Source organism: Salmo salar, chromosome ssa09 (assembly GCF_905237065.1).
Source record: "Salmo salar chromosome ssa09, Ssal_v3.1, whole genome shotgun sequence".
Taxonomy (NCBI): domain Eukaryota; kingdom Metazoa; phylum Chordata; class Actinopteri; order Salmoniformes; family Salmonidae; genus Salmo; species Salmo salar.
This window is the reverse complement of record NC_059450.1, coordinates 9,137,443-9,158,963: the sequence shown is the minus strand read 5'-3', so window position 1 is coordinate 9,158,963 and position 21,521 is coordinate 9,137,443. Positions and strand designations below refer to the sequence as shown.

The window sequence follows — 21,521 nt, the reverse complement described above, 5'->3', positions numbered from 1 at the left end:
AGAGCGTCTGCTAAATGACTAAAATGTAAGTGGAAAAATACTAAAACCTGAAACAACTAATACAGTGAATTTCCCACAATAATATACACCAAGAGACAATTTCAAAAGTATCAAAATAGTGGAAAACATTCTAAGGTGATTTGTACATTTGGCTTCAAATAACCTAACCTGTTTGTTTCTTATGTATTAGTGTCACATGTAGTTGTGCTATTGATGTGAAAATTATCACAAAGTGAAATGGTTGCTTATTACCAACAAACTAGTGTTTAAAATCAGAAGCAACGATACATAACATCCAAATAGTGTGTTCATATTTTAGAACTGCAAATACGAAAATAAAAATGAAAAATATCACCTGAAATTCAGGCTTTAGAGTTGAACGGGCTAGCACTCTCCGAGGCGTCATAGTCATGCTAAGTCACTAATATATACACGTCATCTCAAGGCCCTTCACCCAGTGGGCAAGCCTTCAGATCTGAAACCTATCAATGTTGTTTTTCAGTTGCTTAGTTGTCCATTGGCCACAGTCAATATGACGCAATCCCAAAAAGTTCGAATTTAGAATTAATCGTGACCATAATAAAAAAAAACGTCTCAATGTCAAATATATAATTAACAAGGGGCTATACGTTCTATGGAAAATAATTCAAAACATTGTATTTCAAAATTTGACATTCCCAAAACATTGCAATCAAAAATATTTTTTTCAACCCCGATGCACCAGTTATCAATATTAATTAGTCTGATGTTTGAGAAACCATATTGTAACTGAACATTTTCAGTGGATGTTTAAATAAAAATACTGCACCCAATTTTGTAATGCTTGACCCGGTGGCTCAGTGGAAATGACGATAAACCCTTAACTGTTTTCTTGAATACACATGGAAAGAGTACATATTTAAATAAGTCCATTTAAGAGGCTCGGTCAAGAAGGCAATGTTCCTTTTCCTTTTATGAGCCATATCTCAATCTCTTTCTGCGTCTTGAAAAACAGACAAAAACATGTTCTCTCTGTGGCCACTATCCCTGTTATTGGAGTCACAGTGGAGTCCTGGGTCATATTCATTAGGGCACACTCTAAAAATCGACAAGTTCAGGTAGTCCCACTGCTTCACTGTTTGAGCCAGTTCTCTGCCTATTTGGTGCTTAATGCGTATGACCATGTTGTGCTCTAACTGCAGCATGTGAGTGTGACAGGGTAGAAGGGTCCTTCCCCATTTGTGGCACAGGCCAGGCGTTAGGAGTAGATGGACCAGTAGATGATGTTGAACAGGGCGTAGGAACCAGGGAATAGGACCCGTGAGTACTTGTCTATGGCGTGGGTGTCTATCCAAATGTTCACATAGCCTGGCCTCTTTACCTGGCCCGTGAGCTGGGGATCCCCCAGAACCACCTGGGCCAACATCCTCTCCTGCCTGCCGCCGTTCTCTGGCATCCCATAGTTCCCTGCTGTGCCATAGTTCACTGTGCTGTTGACGTCCATGGTGGTGTAGCCGGAGATCTGGGGGTCGCACGTCATGTCGTCCGGGTTGCCAATGCCACAGGTACAGGGCAACTGCAAGTATGCGGAAGTAAAAGGTGAATTAACGGACAAGGCTAGAACTACAAAACTGAAGTATTTGAAGTGGCTTTAAAGACACTAATATGTCTAATATGCAAATTATTTTGCATAGGGCTTCTAAACAAGGTTGTTTGTGGCAAGAAAAGTTTTCGGGGACTCTGTGTTGAAATACTTCCTCCTGAGGCTACTTATGCAGTTTAAGCTCCGTATGCCACAACATTTGGCATATGGAGAGATATGAGCAATGTTGTGCACCAGATGTTGTCCTAAAAATAAATGAATGCAGAAAAACATTTCATGTTAATGAAATTAAACAAAATGTACCCTTTCTCTTAGCTTCCTCTCTTTCCGTTCCTGCACGGTCGAGAGGTAGTTGACCGCTGCATACTCTATGACCGAGAGGAAGACAAACACAAAACTGACCCACAGGTAGATGTCTACCGCTTTGATGTAGGACACTCTGGGCATGGAGGCGTTGACTCCAGTGATGATGGTGGACATGGTGAGCACCGTGGTGATACCTGGACAGAGTCAAAACAGAGGGTTCAGCAACATAGGTGATTTGACACCGATCTCCATTGAAATAGCTTTTTAGTCTGTCCCTTTACAGTTCATTTAAAGCCTCATTGGGGCCACAATTGAGACCAAACATCACAATCAAACACATGAGCATCAAGACTGTACTACATCTCAAATAGAAAACTGAAATATCCATTAAACCTAGAGCTAGAAACATTCTTGTCCTTCTGGCAAGGGCCTTTCCTACCCAAAGGGACCCTAGCGGGGACAGCCCTGCGGTCAATCCAGAAGGAGACCCAGGACAGCATGACCATGAGGGTGGCAGGGAAGTAGGTCTGGAGCAGGAAGAAGAAGACGTGGCGTCGTAGAGTGAAGTGGATGTACAGACGGTTGTACCAGCCTGGGAAGGAAAAAGAACACAGCTGATATTCTACGCAAATCCTGCCCCTTTCACTTGTTTCCATTCCCACAGTGCAGAGGTCTGCAACTCACGACCCGCTGGCTAAATGCGGCCCGCAAGGCAATTTAATGTGGCCCATGGTTGTCTTAGTAAATATGTGACTTCAGGGTTACCTGTACTGCTATAAAAGGCCAGCTTTGTAGTGGTGTGGAACTTCTGGATGAGGAACTGGGATAAAGATATCCTCTCGTCCGTGTTCAGTGACTCGTTGCCTTTCTTCCAGTACAGCATGAGGTCATCGTCCGTGTACGCGTCTGATGAGAGAACGTTAAAAAAAAACAATGAATACCTCACATGATTGTGATAAAACTGGATCAAATGTCATCAGAGATGTGTAGATAAATGGTGAAGTTGAGAGATGCACTCACAGCTCTCTATCTCCAGCGAGCAGGTCTGTGTGTCCAGAGGGAAGCGACTCAGGTCCATGTTGCACATGGCCGTGACTGTGATTCTGTGAGAACAAAAGTGACATCATAGCCTGACTTATGTCAATTTAACGTCTAGTTTTGATTTACATTTGGTTGAGTTTTCAACTAACGTGAATTCAATCAAAAACATCTCACCATGTCATTGGGTGAAAAAAATACGACAAAATGCCCCTACGTTGATTACTATTTGCAAAGCCAATCAGTTTTCCACATTGATTCAACGTCATGACATTGATTTTTTGGGATGAAATTATGTGGAAACAGTGTTGAGTCAACCAGTTTTTTTCCCAGTGGGATGTCACTGAAGGACTTATGTATAACATGGGTTACATGAGGTCTCTATTTGGCTGGGGAAGGGAAAGTGTTTAGAATCCATTTCAGTGTTGTCCATCTGTCTCATAAAATGGAAAATTATGTCACGCACTGTATATCTTTCAATGGACATAATTTATTCAATGGACAAAATATGTGTTAAGATAACTCATTCAAGTGTTCCAGGTTGTCCAATTCAACAACCCAGGAAGGTTGCTCGCACATGATTTAACCTTTTCCCATATGGTAACATTACAGGCTTACTAAGTAGCATGTTCAATAGCTTTGTTTAGCAGTCCAACAAATCGGCCTTCTTCATATACCTTGATAAATCAGTTTGAACATGAGCTCAGCGCTAAATCCAATACTCATCAGACGACGGTCGTGTTCAGCTAGCATGAAAACGTTCGGAAACGGGGTACTATTGGAACCTGTCCAATAAGAAACGTTTGTTTTCATGTTCCGTTGCAAAACTTTTTCTATGGTGTGCCCTAATGGACACGGCCCAGTTCTCATCATTCTAATACAGGAGAGCTGAGCAGCTACCTTAGACTGTAGAGCACATTTCCGTCAGGGTGCACCCTCAGCATGACGTTGTCTGTGGTGGTGTCATGAATGAACGACCTTTTGGAGTGGACGAAGAACATGTCAGGAACCCAGATCTTCTTGGCCAGCCTGCTGTCGAAGGTCATGCTCTGGTTATTGGTGCTGGGGAAGGATAGGCGCTCGTCCTTCCAGTAGTGCCTCAGGTACAGGGTCATGGTGAAGTCCTGAAACAACACAATAGGGGCTTGTTATGGTGGTGGTGATGCCCTCTGTTGGGGGACAATCACACCTATCGATGAAGCTGCTTTTTGGATTGAATGTAGGTACAGCATGTGTTGGAGGATTCCACATAGAGATATCTGATTTGAGTGAGCTTAACTTTTTGTGCTTATGTAATATTCATGAAAGGCTTCTCTGGTTGAAACATTTTCTAGATAGTGGAATACTTTTGCAATAGTATGGGGCAAAGATTTAGCTTGGTCAAGCAGACTGACTGCTGTGCTCACGTTTCCTTTCGCTTCAAGTGAAACAGAATGTGAGCTATCGTGCTATGAGGCTTGTTTACACCATGCTAGGAAAGATTACTCTTCACTGTGTAATAAAGAGACTCAAATCCCACTCACCATATCCACTTCAGAGATTGTGTCCAGACTTTCAACCTGAACATCTACCCCAACTGGAATAGGGGGTCCTGTAATTAAATACAATTATATTAATAGAAAGTTCAGTGAGAGAGTAGATTTTCAGATTGAATTTGCTATATTTGTCCTCTTTTCAAAAAGCTATCAAAGAAATGTAATTAGAAGGGCACTACAGTTTTTCCTTCATTCATTCATGCATTGCTGTAATGGATACTCATTGATTCTACCACAGAGAACATCATGTGTCAGGTACACCACCCCGTTCACGAAAATGGTTCACTCCTGCAGACAGTGAGTCACATGGTCGTGGCGTGCTATATAAAGCAGGCAGACAGGCATCGAGGCATTCAGTTACTGTTCGATTGAACGTTAGAATGGGCAAAACGAGTGACCTAAGCGACTTTGAGCGCAGGTTCCAGTATCTCAGAAACGGCCGGCCTCCTGAGCTTTTCAAGCATGACAGTGCCTAGAGTTTACCGAGAATGGTGTGACAAACAAAACACATCCAGTCAGTGGCAGTCTTGTAGGCGAAAACATCTTGTTGATGAGAGGTTGAAGGAGAATGGCAAGAATCGTGCAAGCTAACAGGCGGTCCACAAGCAGGCAAATAATGGCGCAGTACAACAGTGGTGTGCAGAACAGCATCTTGGAACGCACAACTCGTCGACCCTTGTCACGGATGGGCTATTGCAGCAGATGACCACACCGGGTTCCATTGCTATCAGGTAAAAACAAGATGAAGCCGCTTTAGTGGGCACACGATCACCAACACTGGACAATTGAGGAGTGGAAAAACATTGCCTGGTCCGACGTCATGCTGATGACAGAGTCAGGACTTGGAGTAAGCAGCATGAGTCAATGCCCCCCCTCCTGCCTGGTGTCAACAATACAGGCTGGTGGTGTAATGGTGTGGGGAATGTTTTCCTGGCACACGTCCCTTGATACCAATTGAACAATGTTTCCATGCCCTGAAGAATTCAGGCTGTTCTGGAGGGAAAGGGGGGTCTGACTCGAAACTAGATGGGTATACCTAATAAACTGACCACTGAGTGTATTGTGACTAGGCTGTGTGGAGTATATAGTAGTTTTATTCAAATACAGTGTAGGCCTATTAATAGGCTGGATTTGCTTGTGCCATGACTGGCTATTTTTGACCTATTTTAGCCTTTACTCGCCATCATCCGCCATTGTACAGGAATACAATTAGGTCACAATGGATCAAGTTGTTGCAGCGTCAAACATCTGGAAGCTATTGAGATCTTTTATTTTTCTTCTTCCAGACAGATTTGGAGAGCTGGTGTGGCAACTTTTTTATTTATTTATGTAAAATGTTAAATTTTTACCCCTTTTTCATGGTATCCAATTACAGTCTTGTCCTCTTTGCTGCAACTCCCGTATGGACTCGGGAGAGTCAAAGGTCGAGAGCTGTGCGTCCTCCGAAACACAACCCAACTAAGCCACACTGCTTCTTGACACAATGGCCACTTAACCCGGAAGCCAGCCGCACCAATGTGTCGGAGGAAACACCGTGCACCTGGCGACCATGTCAGCGTGCACTGCACGCCAAAGGAATCGCTAGTGTGCGATGGGACAAGGACATCCCTGCCGGCCAAGCCCTCCCCTAATCCGGATGACCCTGGGCCAATTGTGCACCGCCCCATGGGTCTCCCGGTCACGGCCGGCTGTGACAGAGCCTGGACTTGAACCCAGAATCTCTAGTAGCACAGCTAGCACTGCAATGCAGTGCCTTAGACCACGGCGCCACTCGGGAGGCCCAATAGCAGACATTTTAAAGGAGGATCATTCATAGTGTGATGTTTTTATCACTCAGATTACTCTTTACAGTCTGTTATTGTTTATTTTATATATATTCATAAAACACATAAAACAAAATATATTTGGCCATTGTTCTGTTCAAAAATATGACATTCATTTTCAGCAACCCACACGTTGCTTGATCCATGGGCTTGTGTGAAACACATTTTGTCATTTGTCCTAGATCATTGATGTATCTCTGACCTGAGATGGCCGTCCTCAAGGTATTATGGATTCCAAACATGTAAATAGCTCAAAAAGAACATGTTACTTTAACATGAGAACCCATTAAGCCTCTCACTAATACAATAGATCCCACATGCAGGGCCTTTAATCCCACAACAGCAAATCCCTGTACGTTGACCATGAAACCAAAAACACTCTGTCAACATCCCTGTTAAAAGAAAGAGTACTAGCATGCCAATGTACAGCTTGTCATGTTGCTGGTGTCATAAGGGCTTTTGGAGGCCTGAGCTGATAAGACCATTGGATAGATTGGACGACCCCGTTTAAAGGGAAGAAATTATGCTCTAAGCAACAATAAAAAACAACAAAAAAGCAACTACAACAACAACTAAAAGGAGCGAATAAAGTATTTGTACATTGCCCTCAAAGTAATTTGTGCATCACTGCTGTTGCACATTACGTACATTGATGAAGTGCTCCTTCAAATCTTATGTGGAGCATGTTTTTCACATTGGATTGAAGTTGGAAGTTTACATACACTCAGGTTGGAGTCATTAAAACTCGTTTTTCAACCACTTCACACATTTCTTGTTAACAAACTATAGTTCTGGCAAGCTGGTTAGGACATCTACTTTGTGCGTGAAACAAGTAATTTTTCCAACAATTGTTTACAGACAGATTATTTCACTTATAATTCACTGTATCACAATTCCAGTGGGTCAGAAGTTTACATGCACTAAGTTGACTGTGCCTTTAACAGCTTGGAAAATACCAAAAAATGATGTCATGGCTTTAGAAGGTTCTGATAGGCTAATTAACATCATTTGAGTCAATTGGAGGTATACCTGTGGATGTATTTCAAGGCCTACCTTCAAACTCAGTGCCTCTTTGCTTGACGTCATGGGAAAATCAAAGAAATAAGGCAAGACCTCAGAAAAAAATGTGTAGACCTCCACAAGTCTGGTTCATCATTGGGAGCAATTTCAAATGCCTGAAGGTACCACGTTAATCTGTACAAACAATAGTACGCATACCGCTCAGGAAGGAGACGCGTTCTGTCTCCTAGAGATGAACGTACTTTGGTGTGAAAAGTGCAAATCAATCCCAGAACAACAGCAAAGGATCTTGTGAAGATGCTGGAGGAAACAGCTACAAAAGTATCTATATCCACAGCAAAACAAGTCCTATATCAACACAACCTGAAAGGCTGCTCAGCAAGGAAGAAGCCACTGCTCCAAAACCAACATAAAAAAGCCAGACTACGGTTTGAAACTGCACATGGGGACAAAGATTGTACTTTTTGGAGAAATGTCCTCTGGTCTGATGAAATAAAAATAGAACTGTTTGGCCATAATGACCATCGTTATGTTTGGAGGAAAAAGGGGGAGGCTTGCAAGCCTGAAGAACACCATCCCAACCGTGAAACACGGGGGTGGCAGCATCATGTTGTGGGGGTTCTTTGCTGCAGGAGGGACTGGTGCACTTCACAAAATAGATGGCATCATGAAGAAAGGAAAATTATGTGGATATATTGAAGCAACATCTCAAGACATCAGTCAGGAAGTTAAAGCTTGGTCGCAAATGGGTCTTCCAAATGGACAATGACCCCAAGCATACTTCCAAAGTTGTGGCAAAATGGCTTAAGGACAACAAAGTCAAGGTATTGGAGTGGCCATCACAAAGCCCTGACCTCAATCCTATAGAAGATTTGTGGGCAGAACTGAAAAAGTGTGTGCGAGCAAGGAGGCCCACAAACATGACTCAGTTACACCAGCTCTGTCAGGAAGATTGGGCCAAAATTCACCCAACTTATTGTGGGAAGCTTGTGGAAGACTACCCGAAACGTTTGACCGAATTTAAACAATTTAAAGGTAATGCTACTAAATACTAATTGAGTGTATGTAAACTTCTGACCCACTGGGAATGTGATGAAAGAAATAAAAACTGAAATAAATCATTCTGTCTACTATTATTCTGACATTTCACATTCTTAAAATAAAGTGGTGATCCTAACTGGCCTAAGACAGGGAATTTTTACTAGGATTAAATGTTAGGAATTGTGAAAAACTGAGTTTAAATGTATTTGGCTAAGGTGTATGTAAACTTCCGACTTCAACTGTGCTAAACCTGATGATTTCACTAGGTAGAAATATACAAATTACATGACTCCTGTAAAGTCTTACCTCCAAATGCTGGTCTCATGGTAAAATCATGGTCATCTATTCTTAGGAGCTGCTCAGATTTTGTCATGGGAGATTTTGTCATGTCTGAACTTCGCTTTAGCATTGGTCTGTAGATAGGAAAATTGGTTATTTTATAGGGTTAGGCTATGAGATTATCTCTTTTTTCAATGGGCAAAGACATGTTTTACACTGTCAAGTAGGGTATCAAATTACAATATCAGCTTTACTGTATTTACAATCTCAATAGTATTGATAACACCTTTCATGTTATGCTATGAGTTTGCAACCCACTTTTTCAGATCAGTGTTTTGTACAATGACAATGAACTCTAACCTTTCAGACTTGCTATGAGTTCCTCCATCCATTCTTGACGTTTGTCTCCTGGATCTGTTGATGGAAAAATCACAAGATGTTTGTTGTTTTTAGGAAAGAAATAGTGGCATTCACCTGGGCATAATGAAAAGAACACAAAATGATTGCAAACAACTTCTGGTCAAAATGTCAAGATGAATTCTAGTATAGGTGGTAGAAACAGAAGAAGTGACAAAGGACCATAGAAGTGTAGTAACCTTGTAATGACCTATAATCTTGCTGAAGACCATTGTATGACAGTATTGTGAGGCTGAAATACAAAGGAAGTTTTGTGCAGCAACGACAACAAATAAATAATTCAAAGCAAAAAACTACAAAGGCTTAGACTACATTGAACTACGAACGTATTGGGACAGTGACACATTTTGTGTTGTTTTGAGTCTGTACTCCAGCACTTTGGATTTGAAATGATACACTGACTATGAGGTTAAAGTGCAGACTGTCAGTTTTAATTTGAGGGCATTGTCATCCATATCGGGTGAACTGTTTAGAAGTTGTACATACAGCAGTAACCCCCATTTTAGGGGATCAAAAGTATTGGGATAAAAGTTTAGTATTTGGTTTCATATTACTAGCACGCAATGATTACATCGACCTTGTGACTCTACAAATTATGGTAGCATCCATATTAATCTCGAAGTGTTTAGAAACGTATTTTATTCTTATTTACAATAAAAGGGACTCCAAAATAACACAATACTTTATTTGCCATTCATTTCTATTGGACAAAAAATATTCTGAAACACAACCAAAACAAACAGAAAATGCATCCAACATTTTTTTGTAGCGTCACAAGATTGATGCAGTCATTGCGTGCTAGGAATATGGGACCAAATACTAAACTTTTGACTACTTTAATACACCTATAAGTGAATTTGTCCCAATACTTTTGGTCCCCTAAAATGGGGGGACTACAGTAAGTGCAAAAAGGGCTGTAATTTCTAAACGGTTTACCTGATATTGATGAAAATACCCTCAAATTAAAGCTGACAGTATGCACTTTAACCTCGTAGTCATTGTATCCTTCCAAATCCAACATGCTGGAGTACAGAGCCAAAACAAACAAAAAATGTCACTGTCCCAATACTTTTCTAGCTCACTTTATATCATGTTTTCTTATACAGCTAAACAAACAAAAATGTCTCTTTTACTCTCAACTTGGCTCAAGGAGATAGATCAGGCTGATTCATTGCCATTTTTATCCCAAAAGACATGAAGGGCATGAAGGCATTCAGAGAAACACTATTTCAAGAGAACGCACTCATCTCTTGACAACGCTCAAAGAGATCCTACATCTGAATGAATTGTCTCTTTGATTGCATTATCCCAGTCAGGGCATAAACATTTGAAACAGAATACAAAAATAGATTTCCCCCTAAAACCCTAAACTGGATTAATGGGTAGCCTAGAGGCATGAGTGCATGTGGTGACATGCCCCACAGGCGTGCATGGAGAGAGAACAGCCGACAGCGATATTATCTACCGTGACAATCAGAGAGAGAGAGCTATTGGGTGCTAACTGCTGTGGGCTGATGGGTAATGGATGCTATTCCTCTCTGTACGCCCCAGCAGCTAATCCGCTTGGCAGAATCCCCTCCACGAACCGGAGACTAGAACAGTCTGTCAATGTGTGTGTATTCATGTGTGTGTGTGTACGACTGAATGTGTTTGTCTGTGAGTCTCTGTCTGTCTGTCTGTCTGTCTGTCTGTCTGTCTGTCTGTCTGTCTGTCTGTCTGTCTGTCTGTCTGTCTGTCTGTCTGTCTGTCTGTCTGTCTGTCTGTCTGTCTGTCTGTCTGTCTGTCTGTCTGTCTGTCTGTCTGTCTGTCTGTCTGTCTGTCTGTCTGTCTGTCTGCAGAACACTGCCTTTGGGCTTCCTATAGTTCTGCTGCTGCTATACAGCTGCCTGCCTTTTCTGGACAGACGGAGTCAACAACATGATCATTAATCGACTCCTGTTAAGTGCACATAAGAAGTGCAAACTCAGTTAAAAGTGCATCGCAGTTCACAGATCCCAATTGAAAATTGCTCTGTCCAGAAATAGGTTTGCTCAAGTTTTGTGATTGGATCCACGGCAAGCCAACAAGCCATTGCATTTCTCAGAATCGGATTGTACTATTGATTATTGTTGTTATTTGGTGCCATTCAAGAGGACAGAGAATGTTTTTCATGACCTTTGGAGAAACACCTTCGGGGTGAGAAGTCAGGGTTAGTTAGTATACCTTCAGTGTCTGTTAAACTTAGCTAAGCTGGTCTGATAGTGTTTTTGTTGTACTCTGTTCACTTGTTTTTATAGAGAGAAAATAACACATGTTCAAGTCTAAGCCATGTATGTACAGTTTATAGGTCTGGTTCAAGTTATGTGTCACTAACATTTGGTATCACCCACACCAATATAGGCTACTATGTTTCAATTGCAAAAAATGTGTGGCATCTATGACCATACAATTCATCATTTCCAGTCTACATGAGAGAGAAATTGGTGATCTACAACAATATTTGAAGAGTCATTTCCAAACGCTATTTATCAACTGGGTGGTTCAAGCCATGAATGCTGATTGGCTGACAGCTGTGGTATGTAAGTATACCACAGGTGTGATAAAACATTTACTTTTACTGATCTAATTACATTGGTAACCAGTTTATAATAGCAATAAGGCCCCTCGAGGGTTTGTCTTTAGCCATGTTATATTGGCCATATACCACACCCCCTCGGGCCTTATTGCCTAAATTATCTGTACATATTCAGAAATGTTGATAAATTAGCTTTTATTGTTTAAATAAATGATGAAAGCGATCGGTGCGTTTTTTTCACAATCTTATCATGGCATGGGGTTGTTTAATGACAGACATGTATTTGTTTAATATGTATCACTTGATGGTTTCATTTCAAGAAGACAAATAATCATTTTTCTTTTGCAAAATCCCTTGCAAAATTATTCATACCCCTTGGATTTCTTCACATTTTATTATGTTACAAAGTGGGATAAACATGTATTTGTAATTTTTTTTGTCAACGATGTACTCAAAATACTTTAATATCAAAGTGGAAGATTAAAAAAAAAAAATATGAATAAAAATGTGATTAATAAAATATAGTAAATGCATACGTTTTCAGCCGCTTTGTTCAGGCAAGCCTAAATTAGTTCAGGAATCAAATTTGGCTTAACAAATCACATAATAAGTTACATGTAATCACTCTGTATGAAATAATGGGGGTTGACATTATTTTCTTATGACTAACCCTTCCTTGGTCCCCCATACAGTACATACAGCATCTGTAAGGTCCCTCAGTCAAGTATTGAATTTTAAGCATCGATTCAACTACAAATCCAGTGAGCTTTTCGAAAGCCTCATAAAGAAGGGTAGTGATTGGTAGATGGGTAACAATAACAAATCAGGCATTAAATGTATCTTTAACATGCATGGTCAAGTTAATAATTATGTATTAAACCACCCAGACACATCAAAGATACTGTTGTCCTTCTGAACTGAGCTGCTGGACAGTAATTAAACTGCTCAGGGATGTTACCATGAGGCCATTGGTAATTTTAAAACAGTTTCATAGTTGAATGGCTGTGATGGGAGAAAACTGAGAATGGCTCAACAACATACAGTAGTAGTGATTCCACAATAATGACTTATATAACAGAGTGAAAAGAAGAATACAAATATAGAGAATAAAAATATTCCAAAACATACGTAACAAGGCACTAAAGTAATACTGCAACAACAAAAAAACACGGCAAAGAAATACACTGTTTTACGTTTGATGCAAATCCAACAGAAAACATCACTGAGTAACTGCCTCCTTAATTTCAAGCATGGTGGTGGCCGCATCATGATATGGGTATGCTTGACATCGGAAAATACTGGGGAGTTTTTCAGGATAAAAAGAAACGGGATGGAGCTAAGCACAGGGAAAATCCGTGAGGAAAACCTGCTTCAGTCTGCTTTAGACCAGACACTGAGAAAGGAATTCACCTTTCAGCAGGACAATAACCTACAACACAAAGCCAAATCTACACTGGAGTTGCTAACCAAGAAGACAATGAGTGTTCATGAGTGGCCAAGTTATAGTTTTGACTTAAATATGCTTGAAAATGTATGGCAAGACTTGAAAATTGCTGTCTAGCCATGATCCCCAACATCTTGACAGAGCAGGCCTTGAAGAATTATGAAAACAAAGATGGGCTAATATTGCACAATCCAGGTGTGTAAGGCTCTTAGAGACGTACCCAAGAAGACTCACAGCTGTAATCGCTGCCAAAGGTGTTTCTAATATGTAACATGTTTAATCCACCATAAAAGACAGAACAAATATTACAACAAATATTATGGTTAAACTCAAATATACTAGTTGATAAAAAAAAAAATTGGAGTGGGACTCAGGGAGCTGAATACTTATGCAGCGACTATATTTTAGTTACTTCATTTCTCTTCATCTTTAATTATTATATTTTTTTAACCTTCCACTTTGACATTACAAAGTATTTTGTGTAGATTGTTGACCAAAAAAAATGACATTTACATTCATTTGAATACCAAATTGAATGAAAAATCTGAGAACAGTGATATTTTTACACACATGAAGGTACCCATAAGCAATCATTTCTGATGAAAAAAAAACTAATGTGAAGAATTGGTGGATATAGCATTTTGGAAATAAACTCTTCATTTGTATAACTTTGAAATAAAGAACTTGACATTTTCCCTGAAACATATAATTGTGTTTCAATATTGTAACACAATGTTTTTTTCCTTTAAATTTAAAACATGGTTGTCCTGTAAAAGTATGCATTGCCTAATGCCTATTGATAGACTATATCTCTTGTGAGAAGTCAAACTCTATAACAGGGATCATCAAGTAGTTCAGCTGCGGGATGATTTTTTCTTGAACGGATGGTGCTGGAACATAATTACATATCATTTGTAGACAGCAAATTGACCGCAAGAAGCCCAAAGAGATATAACAAAAAATTATCATTTAAAACTTTGCTTACATTTATTTGTATACAATCACATATATCTCTCTAATATGCGTGGGATTACATTGGAACAGAGTTCCAAAATTAAAATCACTTGGAGTTGATTTACTGGTGTTTGAACAGTTTTTTGATGTACAACAATTAAAACATGTAAATACAAAAACTTGGGGTGCCAAATAAAATCACCCACGGGCCGCCAGTCGGGGAACCCTACTCTATAATAAACCACTGATATATATTTATAAACCATCTGTAAGATTGGTCTAATGGTGAAAAGATTTCTAGCTGCTGTTTTCAGATCAGACCTAAAAATAGCTCAAAGGGCCATGATCACATGAGAGTGATACTGCCTAAAGGAGACATGGTTTTGTGGGATTATGATATGAAAGGGCCTTTGGAATACATTAAGTGGGTATAAATCACTCAAAGCTGATAAAGGCACCCTGCACTTTGGATAGGAAAAATCCTTATCATCTTTACCAGAGATGAACGGGTGCACTGTTCTGTACTTGTCATTGTAATGTAGGATTCAGCTATCACGTTTAAGGAATATTTCATATTTTGCGTGCTGTGGTATTTGTTATGGTATTTGCGGGTAACAATTAATCCATCACTCCCGCATAATTAGTTATGTTTGTTGTTAAGTGTATGCATTTCATACAAAGTATTCGTTGAGCCTAGCCTAGTCCTAGATCTGTTAGTGCTGTCTTGCCACCAGCTATGGTTGTTGACATGCCAAAAATAGGTGACTAAACACCACAATACAGCACAAACAGATCTATGACTAGGCTAGGTTGAGCTAGGGCTCCATAAACATGTATCATAAGCTGATGAGAATTACATACATTATATCTGCCAATAGTGCCACATCCAGCACACCATGGAGCAACAGCCAAAACATCCACCAATAGAACATAAATAGATACCGGAATATAGGTGCCCTCTCTTAATCCCCTTTCTGAATAAATCTGAATTCACCTGGTGGGGTAAGGAAACAGGTGAGGAAAACAGAACAGGTGACACATTATTATCACCAAGTGGACCTCACCCAGGCACTCAGCACCAATCAAATATGTGTCAGTTGGTAGAGCATGGCGCTTGCAATGCGAGGATTGTGGGTTCGATTCCTGGGACCACCCATAAGTAAAAATGTTTGCACGCTTGACTATACATGGTTTTGGATGAAAGCGTCTGCTAAATGGCTTATTATTAATACTATTATTAATACTATTAAATGAAATCACTTTTTAAAAAAAATACAGATTCACATTTTAACCCATGCCCAGATCTAAAATGTGAATCAAATTATACATTTCATGCCATTTTAAAATGTATTTTATGTATAGATGTCAGGATGTAAGGTGCATTTACCTGCTTTGTTTGTAGGTCTCTAGCTTTTGGCCTCTTTGATGAGCTGATCTCCCAGCAACCCCCATGAGGCAGACGCAGAACAGCACAAACACAGTATCCACTTGCATGGTGCACATACCACCGCGGACCCCTCAAATTCCAGTCAAATTCCACACCCCAATAGGGATAAAACCTCTCTGCGTGGGTCCTGGGACATTGTCTTCAGCAGAACAGCTTCGGGCCGGGTAAGAAGCAGCAGCTCTGGCCTGACCAACAAAACATCCCACGGTGCTTAATCTCCACAGTGGAGAAAAGCAATTTTGACTAAACCTATAAATCCTTGAGCGTCAGATTGCACAGATTAGATCCCTCCAGTGGCGGATGTGGCTCACTCGCTCTGCTGCTCTACTCTACTCTGCTCTGTACCGCCCAGACCAATTCTCATAATGATGCGGCGTGCTCGTTTGGGAGGTCAATGGCGGGAGATATTGTAGCTACAGGATCTGGATCGCACAGTCAGACACAGAGTCCTTGATGTGGAAGGCTGTTAAATCCCTCAGCTGCGTGTTTATCAGTGCTATTCAACGTGTCTCCCGAGGCTATTTTGCTAAGACGTCTTCGAAAGGCTGCAAGAGTATGCTGCTAAAATATGGCTTCAGCCTGAGTTTTGCTAACATAGTTATGTGGGATTAGCCTACATACACTCTCTAAAGAGATTGGTGTCTATTGGATGAGCCTAACCTATTTAAACAAATAGTTCATTAATATAGAAATGAATCATATTCATCAATGAAGAGTATACCAGCATAGGCTGTCATTCATTATTTTAGGAAGTCAGCTCTGTTTATGAGTAGTTATTTTGATAATCCACATAAACTCAGCAAAAAAAGAAACGTCCTCTCACTGTCAACTGCGTTTATTTTCAGCAAACTTAACATGTGTATATTATCGTGTGACCATAACAAGATTCAACAACTGAGACATAAACTGAACAAGTTCCACAGACATGTGACTAACAGAAATGGAATAATGTCTCCCTGAACAAAGGGGGGGTCAAAATCAAAAGTAACAGTCAGTATCTGGTGTGACCACCAGCTGCATTAAGTACTGCAGTGCATCTCCTCCTCATGGACTGCACCAGATTTGCCAGTTCTTGCTGTGAGACGTTACCCCACTCTTCCACCAAGACCCCTGCAAGTTCCCGGACATTTCTGGGGGGGAATGGCCCTAGCCCTCACCCTCCGATCCAACAGGTCCCAGACATGCTCAATGGGATTGAGATCCGGGCTCTTCGCTGGCCATGGCAGAACACTGACATTCCTGTCTTGCACGAAATCACGCACAGAACGAGCAGTATGGCTGGTGGCATTGTCATGCTGGAGGGTCATGTCAGGATGAGCCTGCAGGAAGGGTACCACATGAGGGAGGAGGATGTCTTCCCTGTAACGCACAGCATTGAAATTGCCTGCAATGACAACAAGCTCAGTCCGATGATGCTGTGACACACTGCCCCAGACCATGACGGACCCTCCACCTCCAAATCAATCCCGCTACAGAGTACAGGCCTCGGTGTAACGCTCATTCCTTCGACGATAAACGCGAATCTGACCATCACCCCTGGTGAGACAAAACCGCGACTCGTCAGTGAAGAGCACTTCTTGCCAGTCCTGTCTGGTCCAGCAACGGTGGGTTTGTGCCTGTAGGCAACGTTGTTGCCGCTGATGTCTGGTGAGGACCTGCCTTACAACAGGCCTACAAGCCCTCAGTCCAGCCTCTCTCAGCCTATTGCGGACAGTCTGAGCACTGATGGAGGGATTGTGCATTCCTGGTGTACCCCGGGCAGTTGTTGTTGTCATCCTGTACCTATCCCGCAGGTGTGATGTTCAGATGTACCAATCCTATGCAGGTGTTGTTACACGTGGTCTGCCACTGCGAGGACGATCAGCTGTCCATCCTGTCTCCCTGTAGCGCTGTCTTAGGCGTCTTACAGTGCGGACATTACAATTTATTGCCCTGGCCACATCTGCAGTCCTCATGCCTCCTTGCAGCATGCCTAGGGCACGTTCACACAGATGAGCAGGGACCCTGGGCATCTTTCTTTTGGTGTTTTCAGAGTCAAACGAGAGAGGGTGGACAATGGTTTCTCCTCAGGGAAGTGTGTTTAGCCCGGTGTCGTTCACCCTGATGATAGATTACATATTTAAGGAGGTGGGACAGGGAGTGGTTGTGGCCTTGTATGCCAATGATGGGTCTGTATGGAAGAGAGGTGGGAATGTGAAATATGTGATCAGGAAGATGCAGGAAGCTGTGGGAGTTGTGTAAAATTGGTCTCTTACATGGGTGTATTCTATGGTGTATTCTAGGAGGAAGGTTTAAGATGTTAGGATGCAAATATATGGTCAGGATATAAGTTGGGTGTCTGAGTTTAAGTATTTAGGTATGTGGTTTGATGAGGGGCTTACGTGGAAGAGACATGTTGAGCATATTGAAATGAAGTGTAGGAAGGTGCTGAACCTCATGAGGGCAGTGGCAGAATGTGATTGGGAGTCAAATAGACATACACTGTTATATATGTACCAGGCATTGATCAGGTCATATTTGAATTATGGGTACTTTGTATATGGATCGGTAGACAAAACGGTACTACAGCGCCTGAATAGGATACATTCAAGGGCCCTGAGATTGTGTGTGGGTACCTTCAGGAAGACACCTGTTGAGGCATTGCAGGTGGATAGTGGGGAACTGCCACTGAGGATAAGGCGGGACAAACTTGCATTAGTGTACTGGGCGAGATTGAAAGGGAGTTCAGAAGGACATCCTGCGGTCACGGCAACTGGGGAATGCTGGGAGCGAGGAGTGGGTAAGCAGAGGGCGTACTGTATGGGTAGACTATCGGGTAAAAGGTGGTAGAATATGGACTGGGGAAGAGAGAGATAGGGCAGGCAATTGCATTGGGGAACATTCCTCTGTGGCTGTTTCCGAAACCAGGTGTAGATGTGGACATGATTGAGGGTAGGAGTGAATGGGGTGAGGATGTACAGTGAGGGAAAAAAGTATTTGATCCCCTGCTGATTTTGTACGTTCTGTCCACTGACAAAGAAATGATTCGTCTATAATTTTAATGGTAGGTTTATTTGAACAGTGAGAGACAGAATAACAACAAAAAAATCCAGAAAAACGCATGTCAAAAATGTTATAAAATGATTTGCATTTTAAAGAGGGAAATAAGTATTTGACCCCCTCTCAATCAGAAAGATTTCTGGCTCCCGGGTGTCTTTTATACAGGTAACGAGCTGAGATTAGGAGCACACTCTTAAAGGGAGTGCTCCTAATCTCCGCTTGTTACCTGTATAAAAGACACCTACCTGTCCACAGAAGTAATCAATCAATCAGATTCCAAACTCTCCACCATGGCCAAGACCAAAGAGCTCTCTAAGGATGTCAGGGACAAGATTGTAGACCGACACAAGGCTGGAATGGGCTACAAGACCATCGCCAAGCAGCTTGGTGAGAAGGTGACAACAGTTGTTGCGATTATTCGCAAATGGAAGAAACACAAAAGAACTGTCAATCTCACTCGGCCTGGGGCTCCATGCAAGATCTCACCTTGTGGAGTTGCAATGATCATGAGAACGGTGAGGAATCAGCCCAGAACTACTCGGGAGGATCTTGTCAATGATCTCAAGGCAGCTGGGACCATAGTCACCAAGAAAACAATTGGTAACACACTACGCCGTAAAGGACTGAAATCCTGCAGCGCCCGCAAGGTCCCCCCTGCTCAAGAAAGCAAATATACATGCCCGTCTGAAGTTTGCCAATGAACATCTGAATGATTCAGAGGACAACTGGGTGAAAGTGTTGTGGTCAGATGAGACCAAAATGGAGCTCTTTGCCATCAACTCAACTCGCCGTGTTTGGAGGAGGAGGAATGCTGCCTATGACCCCAAGAACACCATCCTCACCGTCAAACATGGAGGTGGAAACATTATGCTTTGGGGGGGGTTTCTGCTAAGGGGACAGGACAACTTCACCGCATCAAAGGGACGATGGACGGGGCCATGTACCGTCAAATCTTGGGTGAGAACCTCCTTCCCTCAGCCAGGGCATTGAAAATGGGTCGTGGATGGGTATTCCAGCATGACAATGACCCAAAACACACGGCCAAGGCAACAAAGGAGTGGCTCAAGAAGAAGCACATTAAGGTCCTGGAGTGACCTAGCCAGTCTCCAGACCTTAATCCCATAGAAAATCTGTGGAGGGAGCTGAAGGTTCGAGTTGCCAAATGTCAGCCTCGAAACCTTAATGACTTGGAGAATATCTGCAAAGAGGAGTGGGACAAAATCCCTCCTGAGATGTGTGCAAACCTGGTGGCCAACTACAAGAAACGTCTGACCTCTGTGATTGCCAACAAGGGTTTTGCCACCAAGTACTAAGTCATGTTTTGCAGAGGGGTCAAATACTTATTTCCCTCATTAAAATGTAAATCAATTTATAACATTTTTGACATGCGTTTTTCTGGATATTTTTGTTGTTATTCTGTCTCTCACTGTTCAAATAAACCTACCATTAAAATTATAGACTGATCATTTCTTTGTCAGTGGGCAAACATACAAAATCAGCAGGGGATCAAATACTTTTTTCCGTCACTGTATGTGTGGAGAGATACATAGATATATAGGATATATACAGATGGTTCAGAGGATCCAGTCAGTGGTACAGTACAGTGGGGGCAGGGGTGTATATCCCAGATTTCAATGTTAGAATATGTAAGCGGTTAACTGATTATGTGTCAGTATATGCGGGCAAGTTGATGGCCATGATTATAGGTTTTAGATGGGTGGAGGAGGTGAAATCACTGAGAAGGGTGATCTGTTCTGATTCTGATGCAGTGTTGAGTAGTGTGAGGACGGGCAGGTCGGACAGGATGGCGCTGTTAATGGGATTGGAGAGGATGGGAGTGGTGGTAAGCTTTGGCTGGGTTCCCGCCCATGTGGGTGTGGAGGATAATGAGAAAGACAATGTTGTGGCTAAGAGTGCTGTGAGGAGAGAGGGAGTAGATATTCAGGTCCCGCTGGGCCGCAGGGAAGTCAAGTCCTTGATCCGTTGATATGGGAATTCTGTTCCCAATGTTCATAAACTGAACTTCAATTAAACTACTCAGTCTGTACCCCAGAGTTTGTAAGATTCTGGTTAAATGACACAGGCCCAGCTTACAATAGTCAACAATGTTTATTCACGAGGGCTCTGAAATTCATACAATGCACATAACCTTTTATATTACACATTTCACATACAAATGTCATACCCCTTGCAAATGCCCCTCCTCTTCTTTAACACTGTCAATGCTTATTTACAAGTCTTCTCCAACACATACATTGCTTGTCATATCCTGCCCCATGTTACATAATCTACTGCAAGCCCAATGGTTTCTCCCCTCCCTGGGTGGGAGGGGAGAAACCATTTCCTGTTATTAGTTTCACAGTGGTCACAAGTTGTCTGTCCCAAGATGTCTGTTAACAGTTCTTCTTTTCCTTGAATGTCTCACTTACATTGCTAAATAGTAAAGTCTTAGCTTGTCCTATGCACAGACATTTAGAGAATTAGTTTTATAATCACTCAGTTATACGTTTTTAGGGTGGAATCATTTAGTCAAAACCTTAGACATATAAATTCCATTATCATCCGGGCAAAAGGGCTCAATCCTTGGCAGAGGGAGTAGGATGCTAGAAGTAAGGGGAGGCAATTTTATCCTCTGCACCGGTCAGTAAAGGAAGAGGTGGGGAGTATGGGATGTAGGTGAGAGGAAGTTGTGTGGAGTAGACTACGGTTTGGGCACACAGGTTTGAATGCCACGTTATGGATGATAGGGAGACATGAAACAAGTCTACGATTATTAGTGTTTAGTGGAGGAAACGGTGCAAGTGTGTTGATATTTTGTGAACTGTATGACATAGATAAGGTGAGATTGGGTGAAAGGGTTAGAGAGGCTGGACGGGTTTGGGTGGTGTAGTGGGGGGAGGGAAGTGGTGTCTCGGGCTCTATTTCACTTTCTTAGAGGAACAGGAATAATGAAGAGAATTGAATGTAGGTCGGCCGTGACTGGCCTCACACTCCATTACAGTAGGTGGCGGTGTATGCACCTTAAACGTTGGCTGTGATCTG

General features: G+C 41.8%; 1 protein-coding gene across 1 annotated transcript; it reads right to left on the bottom strand.

Annotated features, from left to right (window-relative positions):
- Positions 1-1,237: 1,237 nt before the first annotated feature.
- LOC106610684 (gamma-aminobutyric acid receptor subunit rho-1) lies at positions 1,238-16,011 on the bottom strand. Its single transcript, XM_014210149.2, has 10 exons — positions 15,381-16,011; positions 8,985-9,038; positions 8,652-8,758; positions 4,450-4,517; positions 3,827-4,050; positions 2,909-2,991; positions 2,654-2,794; positions 2,328-2,480; positions 1,886-2,082; positions 1,238-1,555 (listed from the first exon to the last, which is right to left on the bottom strand). Exons 1-10 carry the CDS (start codon positions 15,494-15,496, stop codon positions 1,238-1,240), a joined length of 1,461 nt encoding a protein of 486 aa, XP_014065624.1. The 5' UTR covers positions 15,497-16,011.
- Positions 16,012-21,521: the final 5,510 nt, after the last annotated feature.